This window comes from Carassius auratus, chromosome 1 (assembly GCF_003368295.1).
Source record: "Carassius auratus strain Wakin chromosome 1, ASM336829v1, whole genome shotgun sequence".
Classification (NCBI taxonomy): domain Eukaryota; kingdom Metazoa; phylum Chordata; class Actinopteri; order Cypriniformes; family Cyprinidae; genus Carassius; species Carassius auratus.
Window position 1 is genome coordinate 32,358,831 of NC_039243.1, and position 15,461 is coordinate 32,374,291.

General features: G+C 36.7%; 1 protein-coding gene across 3 annotated transcripts in view; it reads right to left on the minus strand.

Annotated features, from left to right (window-relative positions):
* Positions 1-1,939: 1,939 nt before the first annotated feature.
* Positions 1,940-15,461, minus strand: part of LOC113107890 (transmembrane protein 154-like) — a 19,943-nt gene continuing 6,421 nt past the window's right edge. The window contains exons 8-9 of one of the 3 annotated variants that reach the window (XM_026270728.1): positions 12,869-12,917; positions 1,940-2,032 (exon numbers count right to left, since the gene is read on the minus strand). In XM_026270728.1, coding sequence (XP_026126513.1) covers positions 12,883-12,917 — 35 coding nt within the window. In that variant the 3' untranslated portion in view covers positions 1,940-2,032; positions 12,869-12,882. Of the gene's footprint in view, positions 2,033-10,003; positions 10,560-12,046; positions 12,177-12,868; positions 12,918-15,461 lie in introns of those variants that run through there. The other 2 variants (XM_026270711.1, XM_026270720.1) reach the window with 2 other exon arrangements.

Genomic DNA, 15,461 nt, shown 5'->3' on the forward strand with positions numbered 1-15,461 from the left:
GTACGTGGCAGGAAATGCATTGGTGAATTCCTAAAAATTATTAAATGATTTAAATTCCATTATTAATTGTAAACACAAACTTGCAATACTGCAAATAAAAGAATACAGCCAATGTAATAATATTTACAAAAGTTAATGTCTCTATAATTTAAATGAAATGCTTCTTAATGCATCTGAAGTTCTGAGGCAGTCCTTACATTGAGATAAAGACAGGAACAATCATTAAATTATAAAGAAACAACATTGATTATCATATAACTGTGGTGAATATCTTAAATATCAAAAGCACATAAAAGACCATATTGGCTTCCAGTGAACTGTTGGATCCTGATCAGTGCAACAGACAGATCTGCTTTGTTCATCCAAGAGGATTATACAATATTAAACAAATATCTTTTTAATATAAAGTTATGGCATTATGAAACAATCTAAAAATGCTGGAAAAGTTTTCAAAATGACGAATTCCTAAAAATAGTCCACTGTGTCTGGATCTGTTGAGAGATACGGCTTCCTGTAAAACAAATGAGAGAAACACAGATTCATTTAAATTACACTTCATTTCAATATTTATTCTCCTTTTAGATTTTGACGCAAAGCATGCTTAAAACTTGAAATCTGCTGAAACTCAGATTAATGCTTTTTATATTAAGTACAATTTGCTTTCATAATATTTCATAATATTTATTAAATTAATTTAAACTGTTTGGTGAATGTAGTCGATCTCTTAAACTGTTGTTAAAGACGAAGAATATCGATGTAATAGCTGTAGTTCTTGTATAATAAATATTTGTATTGAAATTGAACAAAAATCTGGTGTATAGTAATGTCAGATACCTTATTTATTTATGTATGCATGTACATTTTTGACAAAATTACCTGTTGGATTTTAAGGAATTTATTCTGTAATGTCCAACTCAAACGATCATTTTATTAAGAGAGCGTGGTTATTTTTCATTGTGCTGTTTAGAATTATTTTTAGAGTTTACTGTAGACATTTGTGGAGTAATCTATAAACCTTTGTGTGTTTGTATATTATATCAGTCTTCACCAGTGCTGTTATATTCCAACAACAACTGCAAAGAATCTGTTTCCAGATTGGTTTAAGTCAGGCTCTTACTCCCGTGCTGATGTGGCTTCAGATACTCTCCGTTTATGTTTACATAAACCTTCATTTGTCATTCCTGACATCACCTAGCCTTTGTGTAGCCTGCTGCTCCCCTAAAGCGCTCGATCCTGGGAAAAACACGGTCTGCGTGACGTAAGTTTGCATTCCTGGCTCATGGACTCTGTTCCCAGCGAGAGCGAGACGGAGAGCACACAAGAGTCCCTCCTCGTCCACACACGCCTGCTGTAATCAACACCAGATGTCCCGGCGGGTCAGAAGTCAGCAGACACAGCCTCGACAGAATGACACAGTCTGTGTTTGTGTCTGTGTTAGTAAGCAAGTGCATGTGGTCGGTGTTTGTGTAAGAGCCGTGCTGATGATGATGTGCAGGTCAACAGACAATACTGCTGTTTATTAATCTGTCAGAGGTCCACTTCACGTCTATTTGACAATCTAGGCACTTGACAAGAGTGTGCCATGATATTTATGTGTTTTATTATTACAATAATCAGAAATATATTCCTTGAGCAGCAAACCAGTTTATTAGAAGATCATGTGACACTGAAGACTGGAGGAATGATGCTGGAAATACAGCTGCACATCAAAGAAATAAATTACACTTTAATAGATATTCACACAGAAAACAGCTGTTTGGAAGTGGAATATTTTTTCACGATATTACATTTTGTTCTGTATTTTTTATTAAATGAATGCAGCTTTTGTGAGCAGAAGAGACTCAAACCTCAAACCTTTGAATGGTCTCAATATGGACTGAGACACTATTATTACTTAAGTGGACTGTAAGGTCTAGATACATTTTTTTTTACTAATAATTATTTCTACTGGCTGCAGAATGTCATTGCTTTTGTAGTTTTTGCACATCCCAACATCAAATGTAGTGTCTTTTTGCTCCTTTTTCCTGGTTATCTACAAAGCATCAGCATGAAATATTAAATGTGTATCATATCTCCACTAAGAAACCCAACCTCAACCCATCTATTTTAGAGAACTACAGACCAGTTTCCCTTCTTCCTTTCATTGCAAAAACACTTGAACGAGCTGTGTTCAAACAAGTCTCTACATTTCTCACACACAACAATCTCCTTGACAGCAACCAATCTGGCTTCAGAAGTGGACATTCAACGGAGACGGCCTTGCTCTCAGTTGTTGAAGCTCTAAGACTGGCAAGAGCAGAATCCAAATCTTCAGTCCTTATCCTGCTTGATCTGTCCGCTGCTTTTGACACAGATAATCAACAGATCCTCCTATCAACGCTACTGGCGAAAGGCATCTCAGGAACAACACTTCAATGGTTTGAGTCTTACCTATCAGATAGGTCCTTCAAAGTATCTTGGAGAGGTGAGGTGCCCAAGTCTCAACATCTAACTACTGGGGTGCCTCAGGGCTCAGTTCTTGGACCACTTCTCTTCTCTGTCTACATGGCATCATTAGGTTCTGTCATTCAGAAACATGGCTTTTCATACCACTGCTATGCTGATGACACTCAACTCTACCTCTCATTCCATCCTGATGATCCGACGGTAGCTATTCACATCTCAGCTTGTCTAACAGACGTTTCTTCCTGGATGATGGACCATCACCTTCAACTCAACCTTGCCAAGACAGAACTGCTTGTGTTTCCAGCAAACCCATCGTCCCATCACAATTTCACCATCAAGTTAGGCACATCAACCATAACTCCTTCAAAAACAGCTAGAAGCCTTGGAGTTATGATTGAGGATCAGCTGACTTTCTCAGACCACATTGCTAAAACTGTCCGGTTCTGCAGATCTGCTTTATTCAACATCAAGAAGATCAAGCCCTTTCTTTCGGATCATGCTGCACAACTCCTTGTTCAAGCTCTTGTTCTGTCCAGGCTGGACTATTGCAATGTCTTCCAGCCAGTTCTATCAAACCTTTACAATTAATCCAGAACGCGGCAGAAAGATTAATATTTAATGAGCCAAAAAGAATACACGTCACACCTCTGTTTATCAATTTTCACTGGCTTCCAATAGCTGCTCGCATAAAATTCAAGGCATTGATGTTTGCCTACAAAACTACCACTGGCTCTGCACCCATTTACCTAAATTTGTTACTTCAGACTTATGTGCCTCTAGAAGCTTGTGTTCTGCAAGTGAACGTCGCTTGATTGTGCCATCCCAAAGAAGCACAAAATCACTTTTACGGATTTTTTAATTAAATGTTCCCTTCTGGTGGAATGAACTCCCCAACTCAAGCCGAGCAGCTGAGTCCTTAACCATCTTCAAGAATCGGCTTAAAACACATCTCTTCCATCTTCATTTGACCCTCTAATTCTATACTATTTTCTTTTCATTTATTATGCAATTGTATATGTATGTGTGTGTGTATGTGTAAAGACCTCTAACTAGCTTGCTCTATTCTTTTATTTTTTATTCTATCTGTTTTCTTTTTATTTATTATATTATTTAAAATCCCATGCTACGTGTACTGTGTTAACCTAACTGAGACTTGTTATAGCACTTATATATCATTGCTCTTTTTGTTGTTTTTGATTGCTTCCACTGTCTTCATCTGTAAGTCGCTTTGGATAAAAGCGTCTGCTAAATGAATAAATGTAAATGTAAAGATCATAGTTCAGATTGCATTACATTAACAATGTTCTAAATAAAGGAATGATCACAACATAGTTTCACTAAAGTATGCCCAGGGAACTCTGATCCTGACTCGACTCAGAGGGGCTTTCCTCTGGAAATAAAGAAGGAGGTAACCTTATGTCATTTGACAGCTCCAGGAAATGATGCCTTACACATTACATTACAGCGTGTGACGCATGTGAACGCATGATGTCTTCATGTCTTGTCTTGCCACACTTCCCAGTGAGTCATGTGTGTTTTCCCCTTTCAAATCAGCACAGTTTATCACATCCAGTGCTGCGGACCCCCGTTCTGTTCAAGTTTCATGTGACTGATATGAAGCCAGTGTTCGCTTTTCTGCATTTACTGTACAGTTTTGAAATGTTATCACAACACACTTTGCCCATCTGGGTAAGCCACATATTTGCTAAAAGGAACTAAGAAAGAAACTAAACTACTGAAACACTTCCAGCAGATAGAAACACAACATGCTCTTAAAAGCGTGTACTTACATTGACACCTTTTCGTGGTCTTCATGATCCAGATTAGGATCTTCTTTAGTTTCTTTAAAAGAAAAAATAGATGAGAAAACATGATAAAAAGTTCTTATCACACACTGTTTTCCTTCATTTATCGCTGAGTTGCCTTCTAAGGAACTGTTAAAAATGAAGTAAATATGAGTGTGTCTGTGTGCATGCATGCATGTGTGTGTGTGTGTGTGTGTGTGTGTGCGTGTGTGTGTGTAAGTGTGTTTTGTGAAGTAAAGCAGTTTACAAATGCATCTTAGTAGGTTTAAACACTGATTTACTAATGTGCATCCATTCAGATTTTTTCCTATAACAGACTGTTATCACGCTCACCTGCAGGTTTAATGCACATCTTTAAACCCAATGTTTTTGGCTCTGTTTCTGTGTCTGCGTCTGTATTTGTTTCTGTCTCTGTCTCTGTAGTCGGCTCTGAGTCACTGCTTGGTGTGGAGACTACATCCAAGAAACAGATGAACAAGATTTAAGTAAAGGCTCAATTTCCAAGCTAGAGAGTGTAAAGTATAAATGGATATTTTATCATCTGAGAAGATGAATACGTACTCCAACGCCTGCCATCTCCAGAGCCGTCCCCATGATTATCTTTAAAGCAATGAATAAATCATAAAAAAACATGGAAACAAGCATTGATACATAAAACATTATCTCTGTACATTAGTTATATGGCCTTTGATGTGTCTGCACAATGATATTTGTTACAATCAGGTTCATATTTTATATATAAATGTTTTTTTTAAGGAAAGCTATTCTCTTCTAATATTGTGAAATATTGATATAATGTAAATCATCTGTTTTCTGTGTGAATCTGTGTTAAAGTGTAATGTATTTCTGTGACGCTCCGCTGTATTTTCAGCATCATTCCTCCAGTCTTCAGTGTCACATGATCTTCAGAAATCATGAAAATATGATGATTTAAGAAACATTTCTAATTATTATCAATGTTGAAAACAGTTGTGCTGCACAATATTTTTGTGGAACTGTAATACACTAATTTCAGAATGATTTGTTCTTTGAATACTTTTCAAAAGAATAGCATTTATGTGAAAAAAACAACTTTACAACATTATAAATGTCTTTACTATCGCTTTTGATAAATTTAATGAATTCTTGATGAATAAAATTATTAATTTCTTAATAAATAAATACATTGTACTAACTGCAAAGTTTTGAATGGTGTATGTGTTATAAATCAATTAGAACATGAAAATTAAATCCGGGGGGGGGGGGGTGATATATGTAAAATTTGATATCTTGACATCCATATTTTTACGATTATAGATAGATAGACAGACAGATAAACAGACAGATAAATAGATAGATATCTTTGGCTCACATTTAATAGCTAAATGTATTTTGAAACATCCCTGTGAGAACTTAAACTCATTGTTTTCTAGAGAAGCAATGACCACAAAAACAGTAAATTAGCAGAATGTGTTTGGAAACGTTTACATCACATCGGATAGAAATGATCAGGTGATCATCATCAGCAGATACTCACAGTCTTCAGTCTCTCTCTCTTCATTGTCTTCACATTGGACTGTAATGAGATGCAACTTAATTACTTTACACATTTAAGAAGTGACTTTAAAGAAGTTTCATCTAGAGTTTTATACGAGGTTCAGCTGAGGCCTGTTTCAGTTCAGAAAGATGTTTTCTGAGCATCAGTCTCCAAATCTACCAGAGATTACAAACAGTCCGTTTTTTCCATTATTAATAAAGACTCATTTAATGGTTCATTAACATTAATTTAACTATAAGCATGTTTGTTCATTAAACAGTATCTAATTTTTATGTTGACTACTAACATTAAGATGTTAAAAGTGTTGTTTTTTATGTTAGCTGTTATATTAACTACTATAAACACATAATACGTCACTGGGAAGTGTTACTAAAGTCATCTACCTTTAATTTATAAAAGCACAACTAATTCTGTATTTAATGTGAAAGTGACTGGAAAGTGTGACCAACATCTCAACGTCTCAACTAAAACATAACCTTTATAATGCATATCAAAATTCATATTCAGAAGAGAGATAGTGTGAGATAAAAAGGAGGAAACGAATAATCAGCAACGAGGAAACAAGAGGAAGATAGATTTGTCCTGAACTGATATCTGGGACATTCTAAAATGCTTAAAGAGGTTTAATCTACTAGTACAGTGCTATTAACTGACTAAAACCACTAAACATTATACTAATATAGTATACAACTCGTTTAATAGCACGTGAACCTTTTCCTTCCATAGAAAACTATCATAAGGCTTCACGTGCTATTAAACGAGTTGCATTCAAATTCAGGACTCATCTGATTTTTTTGTACATAGTATAATTTATTAGTATAATGTTTAGTCAGTTAATATCGCTGTATTAGTAGATTAAGCCACTTTAAGCGTTTTTGAATGTCACTCTTATCTCTGTTCGTCGGCAACGACGAGAGCTGTTTTGTGCTTTGCATAAAAACTAATCCAACTAAATGAGTCAAAGAACTAGTTATAAGCTGATCTGATCACCTTGTCTATTTTATCATTGTGCATTGTGGTCAAAAGAAGTCTGAAATGTTTTGACGAATGGAGCAGACAGAAGAGTAACTCAAGGTGAATAGGGAAAATAAAAGAGAGAGAGAGAGAGAGGATTCAAAATTAAACTGTGAGCACCTACCAGATCCAGTCCAGCTAGCTGTCAATACCAGAAGCAGGAATAGTGTAGGATTCATGTCCCAGAGTCATCGGTGGAAGCACTAGACAGAGACCTAAGCTGTGTCCCAAAGCTGAGTGTGCACATTTCGTAAAGCAGCCCTCCGAAGTGCGTGAGATGCTCCGCCTTTGCAGGATTTCCTAATTTCTCCACCAAGTGTTGGCGATTACAGCTCTGTCGCACAGCAACGGTGTGAGATGAGAGCTGGAGAGAGACAACCCTGCCAGGATGGTTTTTGTTTCTATGTTTTACGTCATAATGCAGGAGACTGTGATATACAAGACCGACGCAAGGTAAGTTACACTGGTTTGCTGCTTCCTTTGTTTGATTACAACTTTAAATGCAGGTAGCCTACTGGTTTGGAGCTTACTTGAGTAAATGAATGATACATATGAAAAACTACAACACACATACACACAGCAGTTCAAATGCTGACTGATATCTTACAAAGGTGCGATTTTATGTAGTTTATTGTCTTGACCAAGGTAGGCAGTCAAAAATGAAAAGTCTGTGATCCTTTGCTCACCCTTAAGTTGTTCCAGGTTTGGAAAGTTCATTTTCTGGTGAGCTATCCCTTTAGCTAAGGTTTTAAATATGACTAGTGGATTTTCATCAATATGGTTTTGGTAGTTACTAAAAATAGTTTACTAAAGTATCTATCTCAATATTTATTGTACTAATTATACCCTTGTACTGCAGGATAAAGCTGAATATGGCAGCACTGGACATGTTTCTGATGTCTTTGCTCTGAGCAGCAAGCCCCTGACAGTGTTGCTGGATCTTCTGAGAAGTGCCACAGTCTAGACCCTGGTGTTTCTCTTCTGTCTGTCAGTGGTACATCATACAGATGGTCTCCAGAGAGTTTGACATGTGCCTCGTTCCACTGTCACCGAATTGTGCTCCGAGTCTCTGAGGTGGTGCTGGCCATTCACCAAAGATTCACCTCCTGAATACATGGAGGCAGGGCTGGGCTCAAAATGATGTTGTTTTTCTAATGTTAAACCGAAGCTATGTTGTAAAACATACTTTCAATTATGTATAGAACAATTTGTTTTAATGTGTAAAAAAATAAGCTGCATTAAAAAAAAATGAACGTGTCATGACTCATGAGTCCGGACACGGTGTTCCTCCCTCTCACCACCAGAGGGCGCCACTTCCCCATCTCCCGGACTCATTCACCGTAACACTACACACCTGGTCCACTCTGCACACCTGTTGCATCCACTCACACACAGCTGTTCCCGATTATATATTCTTGTCTCCCCCGCCACCCTGCTTGGCTGTACTTGTGATTTGTAAGAGTTCCTGGTACTTGTGTTTTTGCATCTTGGCTTGTCACCGTCATTTGTTTCTGTGTTGGCCTTTTAACTATTAAAAGATATTTCCCTGCATTTGCACCCAGAAGACAGTTCTTTCCTTGGCGCCCCCCAACACAATGTACAGAAGTACTTCTCTTTTATTTACACATGAAAGTGCAAAACAAAAATACAAAATGGACAGAAGAGTACCCAGGCTCCTTTACAAATAAATTACACACAATACATTAGGGTATACAACTTATTCACTTCATTTTTAAGTCTGCAGCCGCCTGCAGGGAACACAGAAGAAGAGAAAAAATGTGAAGGACAGTCGACGACCTAGCAACCTCAGTTCTGGAGGGTTGGCTTGTTGGTGATCCTTCCCAAATTATGCCCACATTCCCCAACAGTGTAATGGAGCAAAGAATCACACGACAAGGGGAATTCAATAGAGGGTTGGACTCCCAATCGAAGGGTTGTGGGTTCTAGTCTCGGGCCGGACAGAATTGTGGGTGGGGGGAGTGCATGATCAGTTCTCTCTCCACCTTCAATACCACGACTTAGGTGCCCTTGAGCAAGGCATCGAACCCCCAACTGCTCCCCGGGCGCCGCACTGCTCCGGGTGTGTGCTCACAGTGTGTGTGTGTGTGTGTGTGTGTGTGTGTGTGTGTTCACTGCTCTGTGTGTGTGCATTTCGGATGGGTTAAATGCAGAGCACAAATTCTGAGTATGGGTCACCATACTTGGCTGAATGTCGCTTCACTTTCACTTTTTCACTTTCAAATATTTATGTTGTTTTGCACATTGAAAAAAAAGGTATAACCTCTCAGATATAAATGTACTTTACAAGCTCAACAGTAAAAGTACTAGTAAATAAATATTGATATTGATACAGATTTTTTCCTTCAAGTTTCCGAAAGCCGTTCAATCGGAAATATAGTTTAAACAGTTCCAAATAGATTAAAAAAATAAATAAATCTGTAATTTGGAATCATTAATGCATGAGTACTTCACGAATCATTCCAAAACTCAACTGTACATGCACATATTCCCCTGATATCAACAGGGATCTGAAACCAAAACAGACCGGACAAGACTTGGAGAAGGAAAACTGGAATGACTTCCATCTGCTGAAGTTTTCCACGGCTGTCAACCTGAACTGAACTCTTGCTTAAAGCTGTGTTTAGTTCCAAGCCTCACTCAAAGATAAACAATGTGCTTTCATACTCCCATCATACTCCATTAGAAAATGCACTCGGTAGGAACTGTGTAACCCAGGAGCAAGACGAAAGAATGCTCACTTTACTGAATTATTCATTTAAAGGTGCACCATGAAACACACAGGACGTTCACTTTCAGTAAATAGCCCCAACCAACATGGTCATATCATATTAGGTGATTAAATAAGATTATTTTGTGTATTTAATGTACTCTAATGAAATATGGCACACATATTTTTTTCAATATTTTTCAATATGATCACCAAATCAGAAAGATTTCCGAAGGATCATGTGACACTGATAAAAATCCAGCTTCGATCACAGAAATAAATGACATCTTCAAAGGTTTTTAAAATAGAAAACAGTTCTTTTAAATTTTAATAATGTTTCACGATATTAACAAATTTACTGTATTTTTTTAATCAAATAAATGCAGCTTTGGTGAGCATGAGAGACTTCTTTTAAAAACATTACAAAACATCTTATGATTGATTGTGTATAGTGCACTCACACAAGAACAATGATGACAATAATTCCTCTTTTAATGTAAAATGACATACAGTACGTGGCAGGAAATGCATTGGTGAATTCCTAAAAATTATTAAATGATTTAAATTCCATTATTAATTGTAAACACAAACTTGCAATACTGCAATAAAATAAAAAATATAATACAGCCAATGTCATAATATTTACAAAAGTTAATGTCTCTATAATTTAAATGAAATGCTTCTTAATGCATCTGAAGTTCTGAGGCAGTCCTTACACTGAGATAAAGACAGGAACAATCATTAAATTATAAAGAAACAACATTGATTATCATATAACTGTGGTGAATATCTTAAATATCAAAAGCACATAAAAGACCATATTGGCTTCCAGTGAACTGTTGGATCCTGATCAGTGCAACAGACAGATCTGCTTTGTTCATCCAAGAGGATTATACAATATTAAACAAATATCTTTTTAATATAAAGTTATGGCATTATGAAACAATCTAAAAATGCTGGAAAAGTTTTCAAAATGACGAATTCCTAAAAATAGTCCACTGTGTCTGGATCTGTTGAGAGATACGGCTTCCTGTAAAACAAATGAGAGAAACACAGATTCATTTAAATTACACTTCATTTCAACATTTATTCTCTTTTTAGATTTTGACGCAAAGCATGCTTAAAACTCGAAATCTGCTGAAACTCAGATTAATGCTTTTTATATTAAGTACAATTTGCTTTCATAATATTTCATAATATTTATTAAATTAATTTAAACTGTTTGGTGAATGTAGTCGATCTCTAAAACTGTTGTTAAAGACGAAGAATATCGATGTTATAGCTGTAGTTCTTGTATAATAAATATTTGTATTGAAATTGAACAAAAATCTGGTGTATAGTAATGTCAGATACCTTATTTATTTATGTATGCATGTACATTTTTGACAAAATTACCTGTTGGATTTTAAGGAATTTATTCTGTAATGTCCAACTCAAACGATCATTTTATTAAGAGAGCGTGGTTATTTTTCATTGTGCTGTTTAGAATTAATTTTAGAGTTTACTGTAGACATTTGTGGAGTAATCTATAAACCTTTGTGTGTTTGTATATTATATCAGTCTTCACCAGTGCTGTTATATTCCAACAACAACTGCAAAGAATCCATTTCCAGATTAAGTCATGCTCTTACTCCAGTGCTGATGTGGCTTCAGATACTCTCCGTTTATGTTCACATAAACCTTCATTTGTCATTCCTGACATCACCTAGCCTTTGTGTAGCCTGCTGCTCCCCTAAAGCGCTTGATCCTGGGAAAAACACGGTCTGCGTGACGTAAGTTTGCATTCCTGGCTCATGGACTCTGTTCCCAGCGAGAGCGAGACGGAGAGCACACAAGAGTCCCTCCTCGTCCACACACGCCTGCTGTAATCAACACCAGATGTCCCGGCGGGTCAGAAGTCAGCAGACACAGCCTCGACAGAATGACACAGTCTGTGTTTGTGTCTGTGTTAGTAAGCAAGTGCATGTGGTCGGTGTTTGTGTAAGAGCCGTGCTGATGATGATGTGCAGGTCAACAGACAATACTGCTGTTTATTAATATGTCAGAGGTCCACTTCACGTCTATTTGACAATCTAGGCACTTGACAAGAGTGTGCCATGATATTTATGTGTTTTATTATTACAGTAATCAGAAATATATTCCTTGAGCAGCAAATCAGTTTATTAGAAGATCATGTGACACTGAAGACTGGAGGAATGATGCTGGAAATACAGCTGCACATTACAGAAATAAATTAAACTTAATAGATATTCAAACAGAAAAACGCTGTTTGGAAGTGGAATATTATTTCACGATATTACATTTTGTTCTGTATTTTTTATTAAATGAATGCAGCTTTTTGTGAGCAGACGAGATTTCTTTTATTTATTTTTAATGCATAAATCTTGGTAAGCCTTTGAATGGTACATTATTATTATTATTATTATTATTATTATTATTATTATTATTATTATTATTATTATTATTATTATTATTATTCACACTGATTGCGTTCCATAAACAGTCTCAATATGTACTGAGACACTAGATAATATTTTTTTTTAGACTAATAACTATTTCTACTGGCAGCAGAATGTCATTGCTTTTGTAGTTTTTTGCACATCCCAACATCAAATGTAGTGTCTTTTTGCTCCTTTTTCCTGGTTATCTAAAAAGCATCAGCATGAAATATTAAATATGTATCATATTACAGTTCAGATCTCAATAAAGGAATGATCACAACATAGTTTCACTAAAGTATGCACAGGGAACTCTGATCCTGACTCGACTCAGAGGGGCTTTCCTCTGGAAATAAAGAAGGAGGTAACCTTATGTCATTTGACAGCTCCAGGAAATGATGCCTTACACATTACATTACAGCGTGTGACGCATGTGAACGCATGATGTCTTCATGTCTTGTCTTGCCACACTTCCCAGTGAGTCATGTGTGTTTTTCCCCTTTCAAATCAGCACAGCTTTATCACATCCAGTGCTGCGGACCCCCGTTCTGTTCAAGTTTCATGTGACTGATATGAAGCCAGTGTTTCGTTGTACAGTTTTGAAATGTTATCACAACCGTTTATGTCTAAGACTCTTCGCCATTACTCGGAAACAACCTGAATTCAGCCTGAAATATGACGTGTGAATGTAAATAATCAAGAAATGCACGACATCTGTTACAGATCTGTGCTGAAAATGTAATATTTGCAAGCTAGTGCAATGAGTTTCCTGTTATAACCACTAGACAGCTGTCCATGTACTGCGAATATGTGCTGACTAGGTTCTAGAACTTGTGTAGTTTTCACCAGGTTTGGACTAAGTCTTGAGTAAAGGAGGGAGTAATAATTCTACTGTACTTACTTAAATTCTATTCATTATATTTGGCCAGTGTCCACTTTCTTGCCTCCATCTGCAAGCAAACGATGAAAAGACAGATTCTTCTTGTTAAAAGCTTTAAAACAAACATGTTACACAACATTAAATCATTTATATAACAGTTAATGTAATAGTTCTGGTGAAAAATGTTGGTTTAAGTGTGAATAAGTTTAAGAAAGCTGACATCAAGTAAATATCAAGTAAAGTTTCTTTGAGCATTTGAATGTTTTTAGTGCAATGGCTCCCCCTTCTGGTCAAAATTTACTGAATTCAATAAAAACTAAAGCATGTTGATCTGCAAAATACTAAAACAACATTGTTAGAGCATGTATGTGTAAAATTAATATATTTGAATTGCATATAAAATATATGTCTTTTAAATTGATATGATGCATATTTGTTAGTCATACAGAAACAATTAAGATTTCTGTAATAGTACTAATAAAATAAATATGTTTGAAAAAAACAATAACCAGGTTTCTACATTATCAGATATATTATTGTTGCTGCTTGTTTGCCATATTTAAACCACATTCATGCTTTTTACAAAATAAAATATATTTTATTATGAGGCTAAGCAATATGAATAAATGCATTTTGAAAATATGATTTAAATATAAAATTAAGTAGATGCAAATATTTAATAATACACTACTGCAGGGCCGTGCACAGGGGGGTGGCCCGGTGGCCAGAGCCACTGCCCCTCTGCCCTCATCGACTGAGGTGCCCCTTTTCCCCACCGCTGCGCTCAAAGCATTCCGTTGATTCTGCGAATCCGCTCCAGGTTTTCCCGCTCGCTCCGCACTCCGCAGCATCACCAGGCCGGTGACACACTGGATGCGTGGCGCAAGCGTCTCAGCCGCGTGGCGTGTCGGTTTTTAATTCGGCTCCCATGTTAACAGGTTAGAGCTTACAGACCGCCTGCGTGAAACGCTTGCTTGCTAGAAATAGAACCGACGCCTATTTTTACCCGCGACACGCGCGCGTGTTGGAAGCTTTTCCAGGCTAAATATAATAGGAAAATGTGTTTAAATGTCATTTTGTACACAAATACATATGAATTCCTGATATTTTGATATTTGAAAGTCTATAGGTTGACATAAATTCAGATATAAATGTAATTAAAAAAATAATAATAGTAATAATTATCGATTTTCAAATATTGCACCTGTCAAACATAATCTATTTCGCCGTCAATATTTTGACGGTGTCCTTTATCAGTAGGCGTAGGTGTGTAGAAAAAAGTATATATTGTTGTAATGAAGACATGAGCCTGGTCTGTCAACGGTCTCCCCCTACAGCAGCAGCGCGCCAGCGCCGCGTCAGGCACGCTTCTGGTGTGTAAAGACACAACCACGCTTCTGGGACGCTTCAGACACGCGGCGCTCACGCCATGCAGCCAGTGTGTCACCGGCCTCACAGTATGTGTCTGCGGCGCTTGTGAACACGACAGTTCACGAAAGCTGTCGCTTTAACAGATAGGCTATGCAAGACAGTGGTTGAATCTGCGAAATTAGTCATTTGTGTTTTTTTTTTTTTTTTTTTTTTTTTTTTGATTTATGTCGGTAATGTTTTGTGCTCTTGGTCTTCTACTAGTGCTAACAACTTGTACAACATATCCACGTTCTAAGAAGCTGCTTGTCTAATCAAATTATAATTGTACTCTGATCAGATCAGATCTAATACAAATAACTACATTTTCTGTTGTTGGCACACTTTGTAGACAAGGCAACCATAAAAAAACAACAAAAAAACAATGCCTTCACAAAAAGAAGACGGAGACAGAGAGAGAAAGAGGGAAGGGAGGCTGCTAAAGGCAGTTCAACATTGCAAACATGGATTCAAAGCTCCAGCAAGCCAGCAGGTTAAATCATCATATAGAACAGTAAGCAGACAGTTTGTCTGTTTAATTATTGTAAGTATATCTCCCATTATAATCACTTGTCTTAGTTGAGACTAACACATCATAGGCTCTAAATGAGATGTATATATAGATTTAGGCTGTATGCTAATATGAAATTAAAGGTCTATTACTTATTACTCCATTGAAGATGAGGCAGAGGCAGGCTCAGAGAGTGATGGAGAGCCCATTCACCATCAGCCAAATCAGACACTTACAGGTAAGTGTTGTTAAACTGGCTGACAATAAAGGATTCTGAATATGCTAGAGTTTTATAACAAGAAAGATAGACATTAAATTATTTGAATGGAAGAGTAATTATATTACAAGAACATACATTTAATTAGCACTAAAGCCTAACAATTGTATTTAAAATATGATTGTAACAGGTTTGTTATTCATTCTCTATATTAAGATGAAAATGCCTCAGAATCAATTCAACAGAGTAAAAGTGAAGGTCTTGGAACTGAGCCAGAGACAGAAAAATTTCAGAATTAGAAAGAAAGGCAATACAATGAGACAGAGAGGGAAGAGAACAGGAAGAAATGGAGAGTGAGGCAGCCACAGCCATGTATACAAGGGAGAAAAAGCCAGAAGACTTTGAGTTTTTGCTTCAGTTACAAAATCCATCAGATCCTGCTCATGTAAAGAAATACAATGTAACATACAATGTGGCCT